Source organism: Phoenix dactylifera, unplaced genomic scaffold (genome assembly GCF_009389715.1).
Source record: "Phoenix dactylifera cultivar Barhee BC4 unplaced genomic scaffold, palm_55x_up_171113_PBpolish2nd_filt_p 000298F, whole genome shotgun sequence".
In the NCBI taxonomy this organism is placed as follows: Eukaryota; Viridiplantae; Streptophyta; class Magnoliopsida; order Arecales; family Arecaceae; genus Phoenix; species Phoenix dactylifera.
In genome coordinates this window covers 189,987-213,617 of record NW_024067775.1, presented here as the reverse complement: position 1 = coordinate 213,617, position 23,631 = coordinate 189,987, and the positions used below count along the sequence as shown (strand labels likewise).

Sequence of the window (23,631 nt, the reverse complement as noted above, 5' to 3'; positions counted from 1 at the left end):
TAAAACCATGATGAAATAAAATAGAAGCTTACATGACAACATAAAAGAGGGGCCGGAAACCATGGCCACTAGTTCTACATGGTCGACTCATAGCTCATCCACCACAGAAAATCCTCCCTTGGCGCACAGAGAACCCTCTTGGCGTCCCTTATTCGCATATGCGCATGTTCTCAGTTTTGAATCTTTAGCAGTATTCTGCTTTCCCCTCGTACTGAGGTGTTTTACAACCGTACTTAAGCTCTCAGCATAAATAAAATAAATAATCAAATATATAAATGTCCCTCCAAGGCTATGTGCACAGTTTAGATGGTGAAGAGAATGTCAAGTCCATAATACCGTATCAGAGGGATAACTTCACCCCATGAAAGGAATGAAGTGTCCTCGCATTACTGCTTGAAGTACACGAGCAACCAGATTAATCGACAATTCCACCGCAAAGAGTTCTCACAATCTAAAAGTAAATTTGGCAGGTAAATAATTGGCATTTACATGTAGCTCAATGACTCCAAAGCTTGACCAGGCCTAGTCACCACAAAAAAAAAAAGGCAAGTACATCAGACATCAGGAATGGATGAAACAGTAGTCTTTCAATTCAAATCTTCGGCCACCTCCGACGGCTCTCTCTTGCAAGAATACTTTCAATAATTGATTCAGTCGCTTGATGAAAGTGAAATACTAAGCATGACTCAAGATGGCAAAAAAATTTAATATCATATACACCAATAATAACCAAATTCCAAAAAAGTCAACGACTCCCTTCACTATGTTAGAATATTTATAAGATATACATGAATTCAGCTTCCACCAGCTGAAATTGCCTCTATAATCAATCAACAACAAAGAACAGGCATGTAAACAACTGAACCTACATTTTTCAATTCCATCAAACATCTATAACCAGCATTATTAAATTTTTTTTTATCTTTCTCACATGGTTGAATTGGCCCACCACCTTCAAGGACCAATGAAGGCAAGTCCTATGACCAAGCTGCCTAGAGATGAAAATTTAAGAGGGGAAAAAAGCTATTGCCATGATGTCACCTGTTTGTAACCATAAGCATGAGGTGGCTCCCACCCAGAGTCTGGCTGCTTCCGTTTCGGTGTCATTCCTGAACTAGAAGGCTGTGATGAAGTCCTCATTTGTTCTTCGATCAAACCATTCTGCCCTTGCCAAATGAATTGCTTAAAACTTCCACCTCCCCTGCCCCCACCCTCTACTGACAGCATCCCAGAATTCAAATCCAGACCAGGTTGGAAAATCCCATACGAATTTGAACTTGCAGGTGCATTAGGTACACTCATAAGAAAAGGCGGCCTTGCTGATGGTGCACCATTCAGTCCTGGTTCCATAACATGTGTTACAGGAACTCCTTTAGAATCCACCATGTAAGGAATGTTCCCAGGTCCATAGTATGCTGGAGGAAAAGACATGGTTGGCCCTGTCCCAAGTCCATTATACCCATAAGCAGGCGGTGGCATGTGAGAGTAAGGCAGCACCGGTCTAGCAGCCATTGCAGACTTCATATTCAGTCCGGCCCCCAGAAAGGCATGCTGAACTTGGTTGACATAATCCTTCCTTTCAACAGGGACTCTTGCACCCATGATTGTAATAACAGGTTCATTTAGTTTTGATCCTCCAGATGTGCCACAGGCCTTGCAAGATGGATTATCAAAGTTGCGTGAACCACCAACATCAACAAAAGATGGGTGATCATTCAAGTCAATGTCTCTCATGGAAGTCTGTCTTGAAGATGATGATGATGGAGAAGAGAAGCTCCGATCCCCACTCTGGGGATGGATCTTCAAATTGGAGGATAAATTGGCTGGTGCATCCTCATCCCCAAGGCGGTTAAGATCCAACATCAGCCTTTCTGCTCGTCCCGAACTGACTTCCATAGAAGAATCCCCAGAAGGCAAGCCAGAGGAAGCAGGTAATTGTTTCACAGATAATGGTTCAATAACCGCATCATCCTCACTTTCAGCCACGTTCAGATCAATCCCAAGGAAGTTTGGTTTCTGTTTCGGGCTTGAATGTGTCTTTTCACTATCTGGAGTTCTTCGAGGGGATGCTGGCCGAAAAGCACTTGTGGCAGCAGAGCCCTTCCATCCCAGCTCACCTCCAAAGTGGAGAGGAGTAACTGGCAATCCTGGAGCCCCTTTTGGAGCAGCAACAACAGCTATAGGTGCAGACACATTGACTGGCACCCCATGGATGGGCTTCATTAAGCAATCAGATTCCCCAGCACAAATATTTGCATTCAGATCAAAGATGCATCTATTCCCACCCAACTTGCCCACTGGTTCTTGGACAGGGAAATTCAACTTACTTGTTTCTAAATCTTGCTCAGGTTTTTCAGGATCAGTGCTAATAATATTCTCCGTGATTCCTGAACCATCTTCCTTAGGAGAAGAGGCATCACCAGAATGATCTTTTTCACGAGATGGTGATTTATTTCCATTTGCTTTACTGATCACTGATTGATCCTGCTTTCCTTCTTCAATATCAGGGCTATGGGCACCCATCATCTCTCCAGAGTTGACCTCAGGAGAGCTGCTAAAAGGTTCTCTATAGTCAACAACTTCCCGTTCCACTTCTATAGCAACTTGCCTTGCAACTTCTAATGCATCGATCTCATATTCAAGGCCCAAATCTGACTTTTGGTTGGGAATCCCAGTTGCTTTGGTCTCCTTTGCTTTGGAAGAATGACAGGGGAACACCACACCTTTGCTTACCTTCAAATCAACCTCGCTGCCAAGATTTTTAATGCCACCATCACTTTCGACATCTTCCTCCCTCTGTTGAGAATTAACAGAACCATCTAGCTTTCCAATTATGCATGATTTACCATATAGATCTTGAAAACCCTTTGTGACATGTGCAACCTGTTTGCCCAAACAATTTGGCATCCTGCAGGCACCACCCCCAGTCTTTGGCTCAGGTCCCACCGTCTCTGATGGATGAGCTTCATTCCTACTAGAATCTAAATTGCAAAATACAGTGGGTTCTGCTGCAGCAATCACTTCAGATGCAGAAGCAGATAAACTGGAAGATGGTGGAACATTGCATATTTCCATCTGACCAGATTCAGATAGGTTCTCTTCCACTGTATTCACCTCCATCTCTTTAACACCAGCTGCAGCAGAAGCATCCTTTGACACTGATACATTGGGTTGATCTCCTCCTCCCCTAGCAAATTGTGAACTGCATGTGCCAGAGGAGGGCAATCCTGCAGCAGGACAAACAGAAGACTCTTCCGTAGCAGATAATGTCTCCTGACAAGAGTTTGAAACAAGTGATGACCCCGATGAATTGGCATCTCCTAAAGTCACATTTGCATCAGCAGAGGTTGAAGAGGTTGCAGGCACAGTTTGATTTTGAACATAAGTTCTCTCACTGATAGCAGAATCAGGTTTCTGTAAACTGGCTGAGCATCTGGTAACATCTGATTGGTGGGATTCAGTCCCTGCTGATTCTACTTTACAACTCCCTTCATCAGTTCCTCCTTCGGATGCAGAAATATCAAGAACAGGATATATAGAGGGCGTGCCCTCTTCAATAATCTGTGCACTATCTGAAGGTTTAGGTTGTTCAATATGACTTCTTTCGCCTTTCTCAGAATCACTGCAACTCCCCTCAGTATTTTCTGCATGCTTCCACTTATTATACAGAATTTTTGCTCTTTCCTTGATTTTAAGGTCATTGTGACCAAGGAGCTGTTCAACAGTAATTCCAACCCCAGAAGCATTTGACTTTTCATTGTTGATTGGAAGCTTTTCAAGCAATGCTAACAGTTTAATTATCAATTCTTTCAGAACACCGTCATTGGCATCGATACTGCACTTCTGAGCTTCCTGAAGCCACTGATTTAGAAAACTCAGCCCATTTAACTGAACAAAATGATCAAGACATCCCTTGCTTCCTGTGGCTGCTAAGGTGCTTACAGCAGTTGACCATTGTCTTGCTGCATCACCAGCATTGTTTGCAATGCAATCTTTTAGCTTTTGAAGCATAGAAATTAGCTCTTCAACTCTCGCAAGATTTGAAAGCCCATCCTTCATCTCAGTAAGAGTGAAAAAATCTTCAAGTGTCATTTTGGTTCAAGAAACAGATAAATAGCTGGAAGATTCAATCATGCAGTCCTTGCAACATGCTGATATTCCCATAGTCTAGTTGTAAAAGGAGCATAAGAATACGTGGTCAAGCTCACGTAGTTCCTTCTCTGCAACGTATAACATAGCTTGGTCAGTTGAATAGTCATAAAAAAAAAAGATAATAAGCCATAAGCCATTTTAATTTTCAAAGAAATCAACAAAGTATATCAACAGCAAGGTCACAGGATGCAATAAGTGTAGGAAAAAAGAATCATATCACTCAAGAAGATCCTCCTGCTACATGGCAGAAAGGGATTGGTGTGATGCACATCAATTTACAGTAAGGGATTGGGGGTCTGCTTGAATCATGAGTTGCTACGAAGCACGAAGTGGGCAGAAAGAACTTTCCATGTGACCACCCGGTGCCCCAGAGCATTTTCAGAAAAAAGTTATGCCCCTTCTCTCTTCTCACAAAAACTTCAAAGTAGCATACACACAACTCAGGATCATGCTAGATTTATTAATTGGCCAGTCTATTTTACTTAAAGTAGTCTCCTTAAGGGACTCAAATTACATGCCAGCAAAGCAAGATCATTAATAATAAGATTTCTAAAGATCTAACCTACAAAATAAAAAACAATCCACGAGATAAGCACCACCCAAACTTCAGGCTAATCAAAATGGAAACAGAGCTAAATGGGAATCTTATATGGGTAACCTGTAGCAGAAAATATGATCGAACAAAGGCCACTTTGGGCCTGGATTTTTGGACTGGAATCGGCCCTTGATGGGACTTGTCCTAGGCTTTCTGGAGTTTGCAACATTTTTTCCAACCTCTTGTCACCAGCCTACAGAAGGAGTGCCACATCATGAAAAATGTCACCTTTAACCCCACTCCACCTGGCTCTAGTACATGATTATCAACATTACCATCCTCCACTTATCACATCAAAATATCCATGGCACTGCGGCCTCCACTCCTAGTTTGCAACAACTATCCCACACCACCCACTTTCACTCTCTGCAACTACACCACACTTATAGCTAATGGAAACAAAATGGGTGAGGGTAGTTAAATGTGGTGGAAGCAGGACTCAGCCATGAGTGACTGAAAGCAAACAACCACAAATGGGTCGTCAGGAAGGACAGAAACTTAAGTCGACCAGCTGACATGTTAGGAAAATAATCAAATGATACTGAAAACGAGAAAAAGGGAGAAAAACCAAACAATCATAGCTTATACTATTAAAGTACTAAGTGAATCCACATCCAGTAGTTAGAAAGGTGCCTGAATTACAAGTATTCAGTGGGTGTAGGAATGTGTATGTACGAAAACATTGGATGGTAAAAGCTCCCAAAAACAGCTACATCATCTTTCATCCTGACCATAGAGACTCCAGCACCCAATTTCCTTGTTATCTATTACTTAAATCCAAGTCCTAGGGTTTACATAAGTGTTTTATTAGATAAGCATTGCCTATGCATCAGCTAATAAGCTTTACCTAGATGAATATAATGGACTGAACTGGTAATATTTGTGACGAATGGGCAAAAGTGGATATAAGGTGATTAAAATTTGGAGCATGAGGCTGCATTATGGCTGCACATGTGGATGTGGTCCCTAACTGCACCACATTGCCTGTATGCCGTCACTATAAGTGATCAAACCACATCTGAGGTTCCAAAGGTGGCCTACTTAGCACTATGTGCCAGCGTATGTGGACAGCTTACATTATGCGACTAGATACACAGCCAGATTAGCATTCTACATGCATCCTACCCTTAGATGGGTCTGCACAGATGGGGCTGGGTCAAATCGATGCTTAGGCTGGATTTGGGTTCCAGCGAGCCTGATATGGCTACTAATATTTTTAATATGTTAATTACATTACAACTATGAGGCATTAAGTACTTAGTAGTAAGCATTAACTTTGAGTTGTTATTGTTATTAATATTGCTATTATTTATCCAAGAAAACATTACTTATTGTTATTGTTTTTTATATGTTTAAGGAATTTTATTTGTTTTACATATTTAAAAATACCAACCAATATATGAGCCCATATATGTGGCATGCATACCTATCGCGCTATGTGGTCTCTTGACCGCTGCCATATTGCAGCCACCTTTTTAAGATACTGATAAGGAAGCATATTTCATTATCACTAACCATGAAACTCTTGAGCCACATTTGCATGTCTTATTAAACAACTGTGAGAGTACAACTTTTAAGGATTCAGACGAAGATTTTGGTTAAGCAGATATAAGCATGATTGCCCTAAAAATATTCATGCATTTTTGCGGCTATGTCGGATTCATCACAGTTAATTTAAAATATATGACAAGACATAGTTCGGTCCTTATAGTATATTAGGTCCTTTGAGACAGCTACTAACATGGGAATAGAAGGACATAAGATCAATTTCCTTGATTGCCATGAATGGCTAATTGAGAGTTTCCTAGTATGCCTAGGAGGCATTTTGAAAAGGAGCAAAAGATCAATAACACAATAAAACTCATATACCTGATAGAAGAAAGGCTTCCGGAAGTGGACCCATCTTTATTTGGGTCCCACGTGCCACTAGGTGGCAAGGTTTTTTGCACTCATATGGTCAAAGAAGAATTTGCTATGAAGTAATGTAGGGGTACCCATTTTGCACACATCAAAAGTTCCTTCTGCCGCTGTGGCATGAGGGGATTAATGTAACTTATGAAAAATGGTGTGATAAACTGGTTGATTGTATAATGAGTTTCCAAGCCTGCATAGTAGGGTTGAGGATTTTTCATGTGCATTAATAAGTGTCTCAAAGTATTTTCCTTTGTTTTGATAAGAAAAGACAGTAGGAGTTTTGGCAAAAGAATCAAGAGAGATCTGGATGGTCAGCAGTCATGCACAAGTCCAGTGACGGAAACAAATCAACAAGAGAACTGTAATCTTGAAACAGGTCAAAGATAAAGAGGAAAAAGGGGTGTCAGCCAGCATAGAAGGAAAGCAAGACTCTTGTTGGATGTGGGGCCTACAGAAGGCTTGTTATGCCTTGGAAAAATAAAAAGGATCAGCCACTACTGGGTCCAGAAGCAGCCGACAGCCTAATATAATAAATTATAGTGACCAATCACCTTAAGTGATGAGGAGCCCGAAATAGCTTTTATTTGGTATTTTTTCTTGTTATTTTCTTTATGTAAATAATGGCCTTATAAGATTATAAATAGCTCTTCGCATTCAATCTTTTAGTAGTTGGTGGTTACTAGAAAATGAAGGATTGAAGAAATGTCTTCTTCTGTCCAATGGTGTTATGCCAACAGTGATGTACTTCAAACCCTAGGAATGAGGCCTAGGATTCCTGTTGATGTGAGACCACTAAGAACTGTCTATTCATTACCCTTTTTTATACTTTAGTCCATTGCCCAAGTTGATTTCTGCATCAAACTTTCCTTTTTATGCCCTTATATTGAATCTTTAAAACCCTATCCCAGTCAACTTTTACTTCTTTCCCTTCAAAATCAACACTGCTATTTCACTTTGAAGAAAATTCCAACTTTTACACTACAAGACAATATGATAGTAATCCTCAAACCACAAAATGCCTAGGTTCAACTTTTTCCATTATCAATTCCTCATTAAACTCTAACCTCAACACAATTATAATCGAAACCCAAGCCTGAATCAGTTTTTTCAACCTACAAATTCAGCCTTATCCTAAACCACAGTCAATCCTCATTCTTTCAACCAATGCTGTTTAACAAGTGGCAGTGCATGCTAGCATGCGTAATTCACCATCTGCCTCTCCCATAAAATCAAGGTTGTCTGTTCAGTCCGCATCACATGGGAGGCCACAATTGCATAAGAGGAAGGCTGGTGGTGGATGTTGCACAGTCACATGCACCACCAATCATTGGACAGAAAGTCCTCATTCTTTGAGGTTCATCCTGCAGCAATTGCTTTGCTTATCCACTCCATAGATAAATTTTTCAACTCAAGTTAATGCACCAGAAAATAATAGTGAAAAAGTATTTAATTCCAGACTGTACTCATCCAAAAGAACACAAAATGACCCGCCCCCCCAAAAAAAAAGTTAATAAGAGCTTTAATTTATCTAAGAAATTGGATATGAAATATCAAGATAAAAACTTTTTGAAGTTCAAAATTAACAGCCTCTCTCCCTCAATCTCTCCGTCCCTCTCTCTCTCACCATCTCACACTGTATTTTCTAAACAGTAACTTCCATTTCCTCTCTTTCCCCTTTCTCATATTTAGTTACTTAAATCAATGAATCAGTGACGCTAATCAAGTGTGTTTACTATGGACAAGTCCCCAAATTTTCAATCTATGGAAGATCAGAAGAAAACCCAATTTAATGCAAATGAATCAGAATCTATATCACTTAAATTAATTCAGTTAAGGTTCTCTGCTCATCGAAATTTCATAATCTTTTTAGATTTCTTTCATATTTGATTCACAATTATCTTGCATGTAGATTAAGCTTCATTAATATGGTTTTCTATAAATAATTGACCTCAAGCATAGTTAACATTATAAATAAACTATGAGGATAAAATTAAGTTCACAGTGATAATAGGAAGTGCTAATTAAAAAAAACACTGATAAATTTTGATTTGTTTTCTATTTTCTGTATATGTGATTTGTTTTCTATTTTCTGTATATGTTCATTATTTTAATCTATCTTTCAAATAAATATTATTAATGATCAATATATTTATTATATCATTATGATGCCATGGTTTTATTCCAATAGATCCAATGGTTGAACCAGCGACCTGTGACCCGGTCACTTTTCTGGTTCGATCAACAGTCTGGGTTTGAAAAAAATGGAGACTAGTGAAAACATGAGCACTACTTCAAAATATCAAAGCTAAGGGGTGATAGCCTAATAGAAAGTTCAATTTCAAAGGTATTTTTGGTTAGGGAGAAACGGAGGAAAATTTTGAAAGAAAATAAAAGAAAATAAATAAAATGAGGTGAGAGAGTTTTTTTTAATTTCGTCAGTGACAGTCATGATAACAGTCTAAAAAAAGAATGGAGACAGTATTGATAATAATGGTGCTCACTATAAAAAGGCAATAATTGTGGCAGCAATAACATCAACAAGAATACTAAAATGATAAAAGGTGATGGCTCGAACAATGATAGCAATGATAGATGCAGCAACAATACGAACAATGGTGTGGCATGATTCCTAGCACACATAAAGGTCATAATAGTAATGGTAGAAACAGCCATGGTAACATGGCAATAACAAAGGTAACCACAATGATACCAGTGGTGATGTTAAGAGCAACAGCTACTGCAAGTAGTCATGATTATACTACTGGTGATGTCAATTTGGTGGTGATGATGGTATTGGTGATGACTCTGGAGGGAGATGTGCAAGCCCCAAAAGTGATTTTGATGGTGATATAATTAAGCTAAAGTCTCCTAATTTTTCAAATTGGAGTTTAGTGAGTTTGCCCCTCTTGTTGTACGGCTTTTCCCTACAAAGCACCCCAGTTGAGAAAGCATTTCTTGACATATAAGACAATAATAAAGTTATTAGTGTCTTTATGAAGTTTTATATTGGAAAAAACTTAGTAATTGTGTCAACACACCAAAAAAATTAACTAAAAGTCAAAAAGGCATGCTGCCGACATATGAGACAACTTCCAGGACATAAATGGTTGAGAATTTGAATTTTGATGATTTGATGAAAGCAAATAAAGCATCTTAATATTCACAATATAAATGATTGATTATTGAAAAAAAATCATGAGATAATATCTCAAAAGCAGGATTCTAGGAGATAGAACAAACATGTCAGACAAACATAAAATGAAACTTCATACAATGACTCCAACTTCTTTTCCGTAGAAACTGGAGAATTAGAAGAGACCATTAAAACTATGCAAACAGAGTCTAACCAGCTAATTTTCTTCTTTTAAATTTAGTTACGCATTTTTCTTTGATAAAGGGAGTAACTCATTTCTAATTTTGAAGATTTAGTTATCACCAATCCAAACATGTGAGCAATTTAATAAATACACTTTCCACTTTTCTTTGGAAAGGAACTGCTATCTTTAGTTTATTATTTGATTAACACAAATCTAAACATGTGGATCAATATTTTAAGTGAAAGAATGGATGGGGCAAGTTCCCAATTCTTTTTTTTTTTTTGATACAGAGTTCCCATTTCATTGATCAATCAGAATTTATGTGCGATATGTTCTGATAAATTCCTCAATGATGCACCAGAAATTTATAAAAAAATTGTAATTACGAGCAAACAATAATAGCTCACATCACATCTTGACAGTATACTGTGGATTCTAGATAACATGTCAGGTTAACATGCAAGTTGCAGACATTCTATAACTTGATAAAGTTCTGTAAGAAAGGACAAAGAAAATTCTCATATATTTAGCTAATAGATTTTTCAAGGTTCGCTGTCTCGGTACCAGACCCTATACCGCTGCCACACTAGCACAGTGTCGGTACGGTACAGTATGAATTTTTTTTGATGTACCAAATACCGGTTCCGAACTAGTACGGTACAGCATGCCCTGTATCGTCCAGTACGGTGTACTTTGAGATTTCCAATATAATCCCCCCCCTAAAAAAAAATGATGCAAGGATAACTGAGCAAAAACCTGATATTTAGTATGGTTTTTCTTCTGCAATTTCTGCAGAATTTATATTATTCTCCATTCTCCTGTCATTAAATGCCAACAGTCTTGTAGCAGAGATCACCCCCAGGTGTCACCGAAAGAATAAATACTATCACCCTGGATATTAAATTAAAGCATCAGATTAAATGTGTACAAACATGCTTACTTAAAATATGAATAATTAATGTACACTATGCCTATCAACAGAAGTAGGACCTTGGTAATACCAAGAACGTAATCCAAGCACAACAAAAAGAATTATGCACTTTCCTTAATTCTTATTTCCTTTCTCAAAGAAAAAGATTATCATTGGCATATGCACAACAAACTCTCTGCAAGATATGTGGTGCTAAATCTGCACATGCTAATAAAAATCACCTATGCATTTTATCTCTCCCTCCCATCCCATTGTGAGCCAGTGGCAAAGAAATTTAAATGAGGGTATTGTGTGCTTCATATGGAACATAGGTTGGTCCCATTTACATGGGCATACAGATGTAGTAGCCCTCCACGACAGATGTACAAGCCAAGTAGTTACAAAGACAACATGGCCCTCAATATACGTCAAAATACTATTGTGTAAAATTGTGGTACATTCAGATCAATTAAAAAATCTAAAGATACTTGGCAACAAACCAAATTCTCACTCAAAATAGTGTTGCAATTATGACCTGACCTCAGAATCAGATGCTAGTGAACAGACAAAAACAATGAAATGGGCCAATTTTGCCACCGCATACACAACAAATCAGGATTTTGTAGTCAGTTTATTGCAAACTCCATCCAATATTTAGAATGCTGAAGATAATTAACTCCAATATACAAGGTAAGCATATGTTACTTGTAAGTACACGTGACTTCCCTAATTGTATGTATTGTTCCCCAACCAGGACTACATTCATGAGGACTAATATAAGGCACAGACCAAGTCATCATATTTAACTATCAACGCATGCGACGCTAACTATGTTGTCACTAACCCACTTTTCAATTATATAAGCATGTAAAGGATGAGAACATTTCATTATATGCACACACGCCATTCTTAATAACTGATGCAACTTCACATAAAGTAAAGATTTACAAAAAAATGGAAGAATGCCTCTCAGAAAAAGAAAAACTGAACAAAAACACTACCTAGCTCCCCCCCCCCAACTTGCTCATGGAGGACAATGTCTTTCATCGACTTAGTATGTTCATAAAACATATCTTACAGTACAGTCCTAAGAATAACAGCTTGCAATTGCTCCCATCTAACTTGAAGTTTTCCCATACTACAAAGTGCTTGCCAAACATAGTAAATAACATTCCATAGAATTATAGTGCCGTAAATACTATTGGCACATCTTTAGCAGTCCATTGTTGCCCTTTTAGCTCTCTGTCACTCATTCTGGTCTTCAGTGATCATATGTCACTAACCTGCCGGACTTGTAGCCATGAATTTAAATATCTCCATTTCACATAAGCATCCTTTTCTTTTACATTATAGAAAAGTAAAAATAGTTTCTCATTTCAGCATTCATCGTTGTTTATTGGTCTAAGATAACATCATTGGCATTAGATAACTAGATCCCTCCCCAGTGCCTCTAAATTCAGGTGTAATATTATATTGCAGATTGTGTTTAGATTCAGTATTTCTGTTGTTTCTCCACTGGAAGCATCAATTTGTTGATATTCCATCTTCTAAATTAAAATCCAGACCCCAATAATATATTGGCAATTGAAAGTAACCAAACATGGAATACAGAAAAACATGAGGACATCTTTTACCTATTGGAATCACTGTTCGACTCACTCTGACCTAGAGCTATATCCACTGTCACTACAAGCTTCAATGTAATCATGTGCCAGACTATAATCCAGTCTTCTTAAATAGGCAACAGTAAATTTACTTTTTCAGGACATGTCCTTTCATTTTCAGTATTCTTGAAAAAAAACTAACGACAGAAAAAGAAATTCTAAGTGTTACCTCAATGCAACCATAATGGTTAACAAAGACCATGAAGTTCAACTTCAGTTCTGACCAACATATTATCTGCTAAAATTAGTTACAAAATGATCAAACTAGCTAACAAGTTTTTAGTTTTATCTTTTTAGTCCAAAAAATTGGCCAGCTCTTTTAGCCTAATATTCTAGTTATGTTCCTGCAAGAAAGAAGACAGGTGGGAGGTGTGAAGGTGAAAGACGCTAGACAAATAACCCAAGAAAGGGACTGCCCATGCTCTGCACAGGATTTCCAATATGGCGTGAACCATGAGATGTGACAGCTGAGGTTAATTATCTCGTTGAAATTCTTCATGTCAATAATAAAGAGTCAAATTACGCACCTATAGTCCTCAGGTTTAATCAATTATTACAAGAGAATTGCGAGGTGTGAAAATGAAAAGCAGCACCATTGGCATTGAAATTTGTATAAAATGAACTTAGTAACAGGAAATAAGAAAGCCTGAGACAATAATGAGCATCAGCATTAATGAAAACTATATCCAAAAACACTTAAGAATACACTTCGACACGGTATACTCTAATTAATTAAAGAAAAACAGAAGTCAGTACAAATAAAAAAGAGAAAAAGGTAAGTGACCTAACATGTACATGACATAATGATCATAGTGCAACCCAAACTGAACAATTATTAGGCATCTCAACCTACTCTATCAAATTAACGACCAAGCAATGATAAGCTGTGCCTAGGACAATAAGGGATTATACTCTCTTTACTACTAGCCAATAAACCTAGATATTTCAATAGCAACCAGTAATCAATAAGTGTGCCAAGCTATAATGACACCAAATGATCAAGATCAGCTTAGCCACATTGCACTTACAAAGGCATCAATGACTGAATACCGAGCAAAAACCTAATCATTCTTAAAGACTTCATTCACTATTGACTTATAATTAAATCATTTGACATAGCTAAAACGAGAAATTTCACAAATCCGCATTCAGACAAATTCACAATGATTGATTATCGAACATTGCCCAGACAATACGACAAATAGTCTGGAACCAAAACTTGGATTTCAGGACATGTGTCATGGTAAGTTCCTTTGCCTCATCTTCGGGAGATGATCGACAGTTGATGGAACAATTAAGGGAAGATAAAATTCCCAGAGACATTAAAATTCAATCGGATCCTAGATCTAAAAAATCTAGGACTCCAACATTTCAAGAAAAACCATCCAACAGAAAATCAAATGCACCGTAACCAAAGTAGGCATCAAACATCATCACTGAAACTCTTGAAAGACGTCAAAATTCAATGTGCTCCTACATTCAAACATACAGTGCAAATATATGACGATAAATTCAACTACCACAAAATCAAAACCAATCAGACCAAGATCACATCTCTCAGCTACAGTGGAAAAGCTTAAAAAATTCTAAATAAATAAAATTCAACCTGATCCTACATTTAAAAATCTATCACTTCAACATTTCAAGATAAAACCATCTACCGCAGAATCAAAGCAAACGAGAGCAAAGCAGATATAAACAGCATCTCTGGAAACCACAAAAAACTGCAGAAGAAATTCGAATCATAGACCCACACTTCATCCGATCACGAGAAAACCCCATTCAAAGGCAAACAGCACATAGCAAAACAAGTTGTTTTTGACAAAAACCTCCATCTAGGATGAAAAGCCATAAAAACAAGAAAAAATCGACCTAAAAAATCGAAAAAGGAAACAAAGATAGACGCATCGGAGGGAGAAAGATCGAAATCCAATCCTACGTCCTCCACCCACCGCCAATGGCACGAACCGAAACCATCAGATCCCACAAAAATCACAAAAAATGCCCGACCATTCCAAGAAGCGAAAGCAAGAAAAGCAGGCGAACCAAATCCGGAGATCAAACGCAGGAAAAAAAGCAGAGACCTACGAGTAATTCGATAAGGAGGAATGTAGGGGGCGTTACAGAAGAGGGTTATGGCCGCCACACTGCCGGAACCCTAAGCGTCGCTGCCAGAGGAGCTCCGGCTTTGACCACTGCCCTCTTCTCTCCCTCCCTCCCTCCCTCCCTCCCTCCCTCGCGCCTTCTTCGCCCGTTCCTCTCCTTCGCCTCCTCCTCGAAACCCTCGCTTTCTAAACGCCCGCTCTGGCTCTGAGCGCGATTTCTTTCGCTCCCTTTGTCTCTCCTCTTCTCTGTACCATTCCTTCCTCTCATTCCGCCATCTTAATTTTAATAACAAATAACTTTATTCCAACTGCGGGGCCCACCAAGAAGCACGTGCAGCGCGGCCAGACGTCGCGTGACAGTATTGCAGCACGGAGCCCGAAGACAGGACCGTCCGGTCTCTGACCGGCTGCAGCCGGTCCGGGGGCTCTGACGCAGGCGAGCTGACTCCAGCCAGCGCTTTTGGAGAAAAGGACCGCCCTTCCGACAGCTGTCAATCCTAAACAGGAAAATTTCACGCCAACAAACAAGAAAACGAAACGTGGGAACTACGCTTCTTTCATGCAAGAATAGCTGTCCGCTGTCCTGGTGAGACAGCAGACTGAACTCCAAAAAGCGGGCGGTTTTGTTCCGGTCCCCTCAAGTTTTTTAATTTTCTTTTCTTCTTAGCACTGAAAGCTACTTGGCGGCCCAATTCTGTTACCAATCCAAAGCTCCATTTGCACTCAGCTTGGGTTTTATTTTTTTTAATTTCACAGCACAAACTCCAAAAATTACCGAACATTCTCGTTGCCTAGTTAATTTTGGGTAAAGGTCAATTTAATTATTGTCTTGTAAAAGATTTTTAATTTATTTTTTTCTTAAATACAGTTTAGAGATTTTTGGATATTTACGTATCCTAAATCTGAATCATTTAATATATATTTATTAAAAATTATATATATATATATATATATATATATATATATATATATATATATATGATGCGGAGAATATTTGTTTACCTAAGCAATTGTAGTTTCTATCCTCGGTGACTTATCTCGATTTTGGTCTATATCATCATCACAAAACAATTAAAGCACCTCGGTTGCCGTCTCGCAATTACGTCAACTCAGCCATAATTACATGATTAACGTCATAATCATCATTTACACAATATGGATAATCATCATTTTCACAACACGAGAAGCTATTGCTCTACCGTTATTATATGATGAATCATTACTATACAGTTATTATACATCTATTTCGGTGACAGATACCAACCTCATTCTTTATGTATGGAAAATCAAGAAATCTTTAAATAACTCATTCTTCCTGTCCTACTCTCTTTCTAAAAACTCTTTCTCTCTACTCGTAACCAACTGGTACGCCATACCCGCCTTCATAATCCCGACTCGTGAGGACCCTCACTATTTTTCTATAACTTAATTAAAATGGTCCTCCGTCGAAAAATCTATAGTAAAAACATTTTGTTTCAAGTTGGATTCACATGCTGAAAATACAACTAACCACGTGGACATCATCTTTCAAATTAAAGTTTTTTTATCTTAAAATAAAGTCGACCTTATCTTTACCTCGGAATGTAGCCGAGCTTATGTGGCCTTAAATTCTAGCAACACCAATGTATACTTTGATTGAAAAAAAATCTGAATGTTTATCATTTGGGAAAAAAATCTAGACTTTTAGTCACTGTAGAATATTTAGTCACTGTCGACCATGACTTTTGGGCTCCACAGCAAGTGGCATTTGGGGATTTATAGTCTGTTTCGATGTGCCAGCGGACGAGAGTAATAGTAATATATTTCCTCCGGGACGTGAAGGGATGGAGGGGCCGTCGGCATGCGGGAAAACGATTGGCGAGGGAGCGTCACATCGGATCCGGCGTTCAGAATGAGAGGGTGGGGTACGCCATTCGGTCGGCCGTCAATTCGTGTCGGTGGGGCCCGCTCCGTTGTGTCCCCCCGAGTTCAATAGAAACGGAGGGGGTTCCGTCCCGTCGCTTTCCCCGTACTGGGCCCATTAAGGTGTGTCCGGGCCTATCATACCGTTGTGGACTGCCGGGCTTGCGTCCAACTGCCGTTGTCCAACGGACTGCACTTGCATGCCTACGGGCTACGATGCCATGGCTCTTGGGCTGGGCCGGGCCTCTCTTGGCCTGTTATATAAATTTTGATCGCCTTCACTTTAATGTACATTAATAACTTTAAAGTTTTTTTTTTTTTATTGATCAAAAAGACAACTTTAAAAGTGAAATCATTCAATATTTTCCCTGTTTATCCAAATAGATTAACATTTTGAGAATATTACGTTGGTTCCTTGATAACACAATGCATGAGTTCAAAGTATATTTGCGAAGGGATTTGCAACTGAGTACCACTTTGTTCTAAGTGATTGTCCTGGCTGGACATAGCTAGTAATTGAACACACTGTCAAAATTTCAAAGCTCCATTAGACAGTGGTTGAAAGTTTCTAGGTTTGGGTTCTGATTGAAGTCAGGTTGGGTAGCTTGTAAGGTTGCATAAGGTCAATTCAATTGGGACCTACAACATACTTGACCAGCTTGAACCACACCCCATGCTCCAATTTGAGATCCACTCGTCTGTTATGGGTTCTCCAATTGTATCTACCATTTGACTATGTTAGTATGAGTATTAAATAACTATAGCCAACCCGAATGGTCTAGCCGAGCAGAAATTAGTCGAAAGAACCTAGATCTGGCCTCCTTGACCGAAACCAAACCCAAGATGATGGGTTTGGTTCGGGATCTAAATCCGGTAGCCAACTCAGGTTGAATCTAGACTCGAACCTAACCTAACGCACTTGAAATTCTCATAGTATACCAATTCATCCACGTTGATTGGTATTTAAGTCACAATTTTCAACTCGATCGAGATTGTTAACATGAATTCCACACTAATATGAATCATGTAGTAGAAAATTCAATGATTATTGTCAAACCAACATGAATTGATAATTTTTTGAGATAGCAACCAATTGACACTAACAAACAAGCGAGGATATTTTGTTCTCATCTCAACAATCTTGTGGAGAAGTAAGATCTGCACCATGGTTTAATTGTCATTTTACATTGAACCCCTTAGTTTTGATCTCCATTTTATGTTGGGATCTGCTTATACTTTTGCATGTAAAGCGAGCCAAAACCAGCATAATTGTATGGGTCTAAATACAAAGTTGCTATGTAACCACTACTCATCAACAAAGGACCTGATTTCAAGTGTTCTATCTTTCGGTTTTTTATTGGTCACCATATATATCATAATCACTTTTTTTTTCAGCACCACTTGATGTTTTAGTTGCCTGGGTTTTACAAGTCAGTTAAGATATCGAAACATTTCAACCCTCTTTTAAGTCACTAATTTGAGTAAAATTATTCCTAGTTAAAACTTGACCAAGAACTCATCATAAATGGAAGCCAAACAAAGGACTCAAAATTAAGTTGCTCCTTTGAAATAGCTTGATACCAGTCACCCACTGAAATGATGATAACTGTTACCAGAACATGGATTCCACCCAACCCGCAGTCTTACTTTGGTCCAAACCGGAACAGGAGCAGGGATATGCTCATGTTAAAGAGACTGTGGGTGGTCTGAAGGATTGTCTCAATACAATGTATGGTGTGACTCCAAGGCAAGGCTTTTTGGTTGCAGAGAGTGACAGCCTAATTTTGAACAGCAGGTGTGTCTAAAGTCTGATGGCAACTGGCGCATACAACATGCGTGGAGAAAAAGGGTGTGGAACTGGGGAAAAAGGCTTCCTCAATGGCATAAGTCTCCTTTACATGGACAGGATCTCATCCCTTTTGCATTCAAGAGGTGTCTTGCTCTGCTAGAAATATATTATTTATGAGTAGGTAAGTATGAAGGTTGGTGGCCTAAACAAGGGTTAACTTAACAAAAAAGAATGGAAGACCGATTTGGACTTGGTATGCAACATATCGGAGTGGTCAACCAATCTGGGATATTATAATCTCCATGACCATGAGAGCATGACAGCTTATAATAACATCTATTTATTGTTGCAAGCCAGTTTCACATGTACCCATTTTTTCTTGGTGTACGTTAGATGTTGATGGCATATACATTAGCTTGATCTATTTTAGGATTAAAGTAGTACGATGCACCCTTTTTTCTGTTGTTTGATGATGTATGTAAGACTTTGATGGTATATACTTTACATCAATCTATTTTAGGATCAAAGTAGTGCATGTAGCCTTTCTTTTGTGGTCTCGTGATGTATGTAAGACTTCAACGGCATAGAACTTGGATTGATCCATTTCGTGCTTAAACCAATATATGTTCCCTAGGGTTTTCTTATATGATCCAATAGTCAAAATGTATCATATTTCAGTAACTTTAAGCGAGACAACCCTCATAGTAATCACCATCTAACGTGCTTCTCAAACATACTTGTGCCATACTCTTTACGAGCAGAGACAATGCCAGGACTTTTGTGCAAGAGGCACTAGTATAATGACTTCATAGTATTCATTTCGTCATCAATTAACTGGGAATCTAAGTAGTCTAGTTCATCTTTGAAGATTAAACGGTTTTAGTTTGCTATATTACATAAAGATTTGATCCATATATAGGGGTTTCATCAAGTAACGAAGTAATTAATATTATTAGCTAAGGCATATACAAGCATTTTTGTTGCTCTACAAATTAGTTAAATACCATATGGTTATTGTTCTGGAAGATTGCATTTGCACATAACTTCTGTTATTCCTTGATTGCATTTGCACATAATATTCCATACTTTTGTTACAGTCTTTTTCAAGAAAACAAATCATTACTTTCAAAAACTCCAAAGATTTTACAAATAACTTCAAAAAGCAAAAGAAACTCATCGTATATGTTAATTGGTCTCATTCGTTTTGTTCACTCCCCCATAAAAACTTCTCAAAACTTGTTCAACTCATGATTTTTTAAACTTCCAGGGGTAAAGTTAGTGTTTAGTACCTAATAAATCACTTACCTGCTACGTTTGACACTCAAAAACTGGATTTACAATCATTTCGGGGAGATTGTAGGGTAAACATGGCAATATCTTTGTTAGATTTTTGAAAGTGAAAACAAAAAACAAAAGCAATACCAAGCAAATCCTAAATAGTTATCAACAAGTCTTATACATTAGTGAGGCGAAAGTAAATATCAATTTCCATGAAACAATTACTCATGTAGACACTCATCGATGCACTTACACTGTTCTTGTATCAAGAATGATGCACTTTGCATCTTTCTTTGAGGGCTTTTGGTATAGGGTGATGATCCTAAGATCAAGGATAATATGGGTGGAGATGATGAGATCACCGCATTTGGTAGTACCCTAGTAATTTTACGTGGTAACGATCCCAAATCACTCCTAGTCTTAAATCACGGCTTTTAAACATGTCATTGAGGATGGTTTTCAAGATCACCACAAGGCAGTGAGCTTGGGCAGAAATTTGTGAACAAAAATACCCTACAGCCTAGCAAAAAAAAAATGGTATATCAATTTAGCATTAATATAATATTTTATATATAATGTTATATTATATTGATATTGCACATATTGTATTCATGATAGAGCCTAAAACCCCTGCTGGTTTTTATGCACCCCCACCAACTCAAACACATCCCAAAAAAATGTGGGGAAAAAAGTAGTCTTAGATACCCTCAACAAGACGCTTCAAGTGTAGAATTGGGCCTTGCAAGAAAGAATATGGGCCTCTGGGCTGATTTCTTGTGAAGGGTGGCGGACATCACTCATGTTGCCCACATCTGACTTTTTAGAAGCAGCTTACTTCATTGGAATGTTGCATGCATGGTGCATGTAATCATCATGATTTTAGTCAAGCTTATTCAACCTTTTTATCAACTAAAAAACCAATGACCTAACCCTAGCTGCAACCTAGCCGGGATAGAGTAGAAAGGTCCAGTACATGACCTTGGAGGACTTGATAAGTACTCTCCCACTTTTGGCTGGTGTGCTGTTTTTCAAATGAAGCAACAGAGGGGTATATAATCAGAGATGAGAATGCATGGAAACATTTGAAGAGCCTGGAGGGCCAATCAAGTGAATTCTAGCACAAAACTTCACCAGCTAGTTACAAGATGGATTTGAAGAGACACTTTAACAAGGATAACTCATAGGAGCAGTTGCTATCTCAAATTTGTATGCTCATATATTGTGCATTTGCTATCCATTTATCATAGAATTTTAATACAATCAGTACTTTTTGTAATCAAGAGTAATGCTCATGTTTAATCTTCTATCCCTACATCAACTTCCTTATCCAACATCACACAACTTCCTCCAATTGCCAAATGCAAAGGCTCGCAACTTCTACTTCCGCCATGTTCGATGGCAAACCTGGATAGTTGTTTTTGGTGTTTCACCCTTAAAAGAGTAATAGGTCTCCCCTCTTCTTTCTCGCTTTCCTCCACTTGCAAGGCTCGCAACTTCTACTTCCGCCATGTTCGATGGCAAACCTGGACAGTTGTTTTTGATGTTTTACCCTTAAAAGAGTAATAGGTCTCCCCTCTTCTTTCTCGCTTTCCTCCATGCTCTCCAATTTTAATAGAAGAAACTCTTCAATAAAGTCGCTGCATCAGTTTTTTTTTCCTTTCCTCCATATTCTCCAATCTGCATAGCAGAAACTCTTCCAATAAGACACCTTCTTACGCTTTTAGCAATGCCAATTATCTGAACACCAAGAAAATAAGTTTCAAGAGACTTCATGTTTTCTAACCCGTATCACTTGGCATAGAATCAACCAAGCTGAACCCAGTGTTTTTCGTTAATCCCATCTTTCCAAGATTTGATCTCAAAGTTTCAACTTCCCCAAAATTCCCAACTGATGCATAAGCATTAGAAAGAAGCACTACATGCCCAGAATCCTTTGAAGCCATCTGAAACACCTTCTCTGCAGCAGTTTCTACAAGCTTGACATCATTATGGAGATGAGACCCTCCCAGCAAAGCCTTCCAAACATTTGGACTAACTTCCTCTGACATTAAGCTCACTAAGTTCTTCGCATCTGCCAAGCGACCGGCACGTGCAAGCATGTCCACCACACAACCACAATGCTCTCCTCTTGGATCAATTTTCTTCTCCCTGACCATCCTTGCAAAAATGATCAAGCCATCATCCACCAAACCGGAGTGGCTACAGGCAGTCAACACATTTAGATACGTAACACTATCCGGCACTTCACTGCTCTTCTCCATGTCATGAAAGAGAACAAGTGCTGCTTCTCCATTGCCATTAATCCCACAGGATGATATCATTGCATTCCACGAGACCGTATCCCGAGAAAACATCTCATCAAATACTCTGCGCCCTAGTTCTACATAACCACATTTTCCATATACTGCCACCAAACTATTCTGAACTGGCTGGCATTGAAACAAGCCCGATTTTAAACTGTATGAATGGAACTGCTTAGATAGCTCGAAACTAGATAGCTCACTGCAAGCCATCAGCAAATGGACTATTGTTACTGAATCGAGCTTTAAATTATCCTCTTTTCTCATTTTGCTGAGAAATTGCAGCCCTTCGATTGGTTGCCCATTCTGGACATAACCCGAGATGATTGCAGTCCATGATACCAAGCTCTTGTTCTCTATACGATCAAATAACATCCTAGCAGACTCCATATCCCCACACTTGGAATACATTGTGATCAGAGAATTCTTGACAGGGAGCTCCAGCCCATATCCACGGATAACAATTTGGTTATGAACTGACCTTCCCCTATTTAAATCTCCCAAACGTGCACATGCTGTGATCACATTAAGCATGGCGACCATGTCAGGATCAACGCCCTCAACTCTCATTTGAATAAACAGATTTAGAGCTTCAGTTGCACATTCAACCTCCAACAGAAAGTTCATCATGTTTGTCCAAGTAATGACATCCATGACAGCCATCTTTCCAAAGAAAGCTTTAGCAACCTCTAAGTTTCCAAAACTCAAATACATATCAAACACTGAATTCATCACTGCAACATCTAAATCCATGCCAACCTTAACAACATAACCATGCATGCTCTCACATAGTCGAAACGAGCCGTAACCAATACAACTCTGAATAACACTCACCATGGTCAGAGAATTGGGTACCAAACCAAATTGCCAGAGTTGTTTAAAGAGCAATAGCGCTTCTTCATACAGATCATTATGCACAAGTCCAGCAATCATCGCATTGCAGGAAACTATACTCGGCTCGACCATTTCCTGAAGCAAAATGTAGGACTTCATTGGACTTCTACATTTAGCATAGCAATCTAACAAAGCTGTCCTTACAAAAGGATTGGCTTCTAAACCACTTTTAACTATCCTTCCATGAACAAACTCTCCAATTTTTGAAACCCCCAAGCCTGCCGAGCTAACCAGCACTCCAACGATTGTGAAAGAATTTGCACAAATGCCCAACTCCTGCATGTGAGAAAATAGTTGAAGAGACTCAGCAAAGAATCCGTTGCTTGCATACCCATAAATCATCGTCGAGAAGGAAACAACATTCTTCTCAGGCATTTCATCAAACAGTTTTCTTGCAACATTGGTCTTCCCCGCTCTGCAGTACCAGTGGATGAGTTTGGAGGCGAAGGCCAGGTCTGGTTTCCGGCCGGAGGCGAGGAGGAGAGCATGGGTCCTCTGAAAGGACCGGAGGTGGATGAAGGGGTCGCCGGAATGGCAGGAAGAGAAGGTGTTTGTGAGGTGGAGGAGAAACGGGTATGGATGGAAGGAGGCTATCACAGGCCTTTTGGGCCGTGAGCTGCATAGAATATTGTGTTTGAACCAGTGGAGCATTGAAGAAGGTTTCTTACCATCAAGAAGGTCCAACGCACCAAGTTCCAGCTTCTTGTCATTTAACGAGACTAGATTCTCCATCTAAATTATTCTTATACCATGCTTATTCCCACACATGACATGGATTTGGTTTGGATTTGGGCCCCTTACCAACGTGATG

General features: G+C 38.9%; 2 protein-coding genes across 9 annotated transcripts; both read right to left on the bottom strand.

The window, feature by feature from the left end:
• Window positions 1–692: 692 nt before the first annotated feature.
• On the bottom strand, window positions 693–14,794 carry LOC103720464. 8 transcript variants are annotated; one of them, XM_008810172.4, is made up of 3 exons: window positions 14,637–14,780; window positions 10,735–10,869; window positions 693–4,220 (listed from the first exon to the last, which is right to left on the bottom strand). In XM_008810172.4, the coding sequence occupies exon 3, from the start codon at window positions 4,090–4,092 to the stop codon at window positions 1,024–1,026; it is 3,069 nt and encodes a 1,022-aa protein (XP_008808394.1). In that variant the 5' UTR covers window positions 4,093–4,220; window positions 10,735–10,869; window positions 14,637–14,780; the 3' UTR covers window positions 693–1,023. The 8 variants fall into 8 exon arrangements, with proteins under 8 accessions (XP_008808394.1, XP_017701501.1, XP_026665558.1 ...); XM_017846012.3 differs by having other exon boundaries at window positions 14,641–14,777; XM_026809757.2 differs by having other exon boundaries at window positions 14,677–14,772.
• On the bottom strand, window positions 9,162–23,552 carry LOC103720475 (putative pentatricopeptide repeat-containing protein At3g01580). Its single transcript, XM_017846010.1, has 3 exons — window positions 21,410–23,552; window positions 21,031–21,149; window positions 9,162–9,290 (listed from the first exon to the last, which is right to left on the bottom strand). Exons 1-3 carry the CDS (start codon window positions 23,550–23,552, stop codon window positions 9,162–9,164), a joined length of 2,391 nt encoding a protein of 796 aa, XP_017701499.1.
• Window positions 23,553–23,631: the final 79 nt, after the last annotated feature.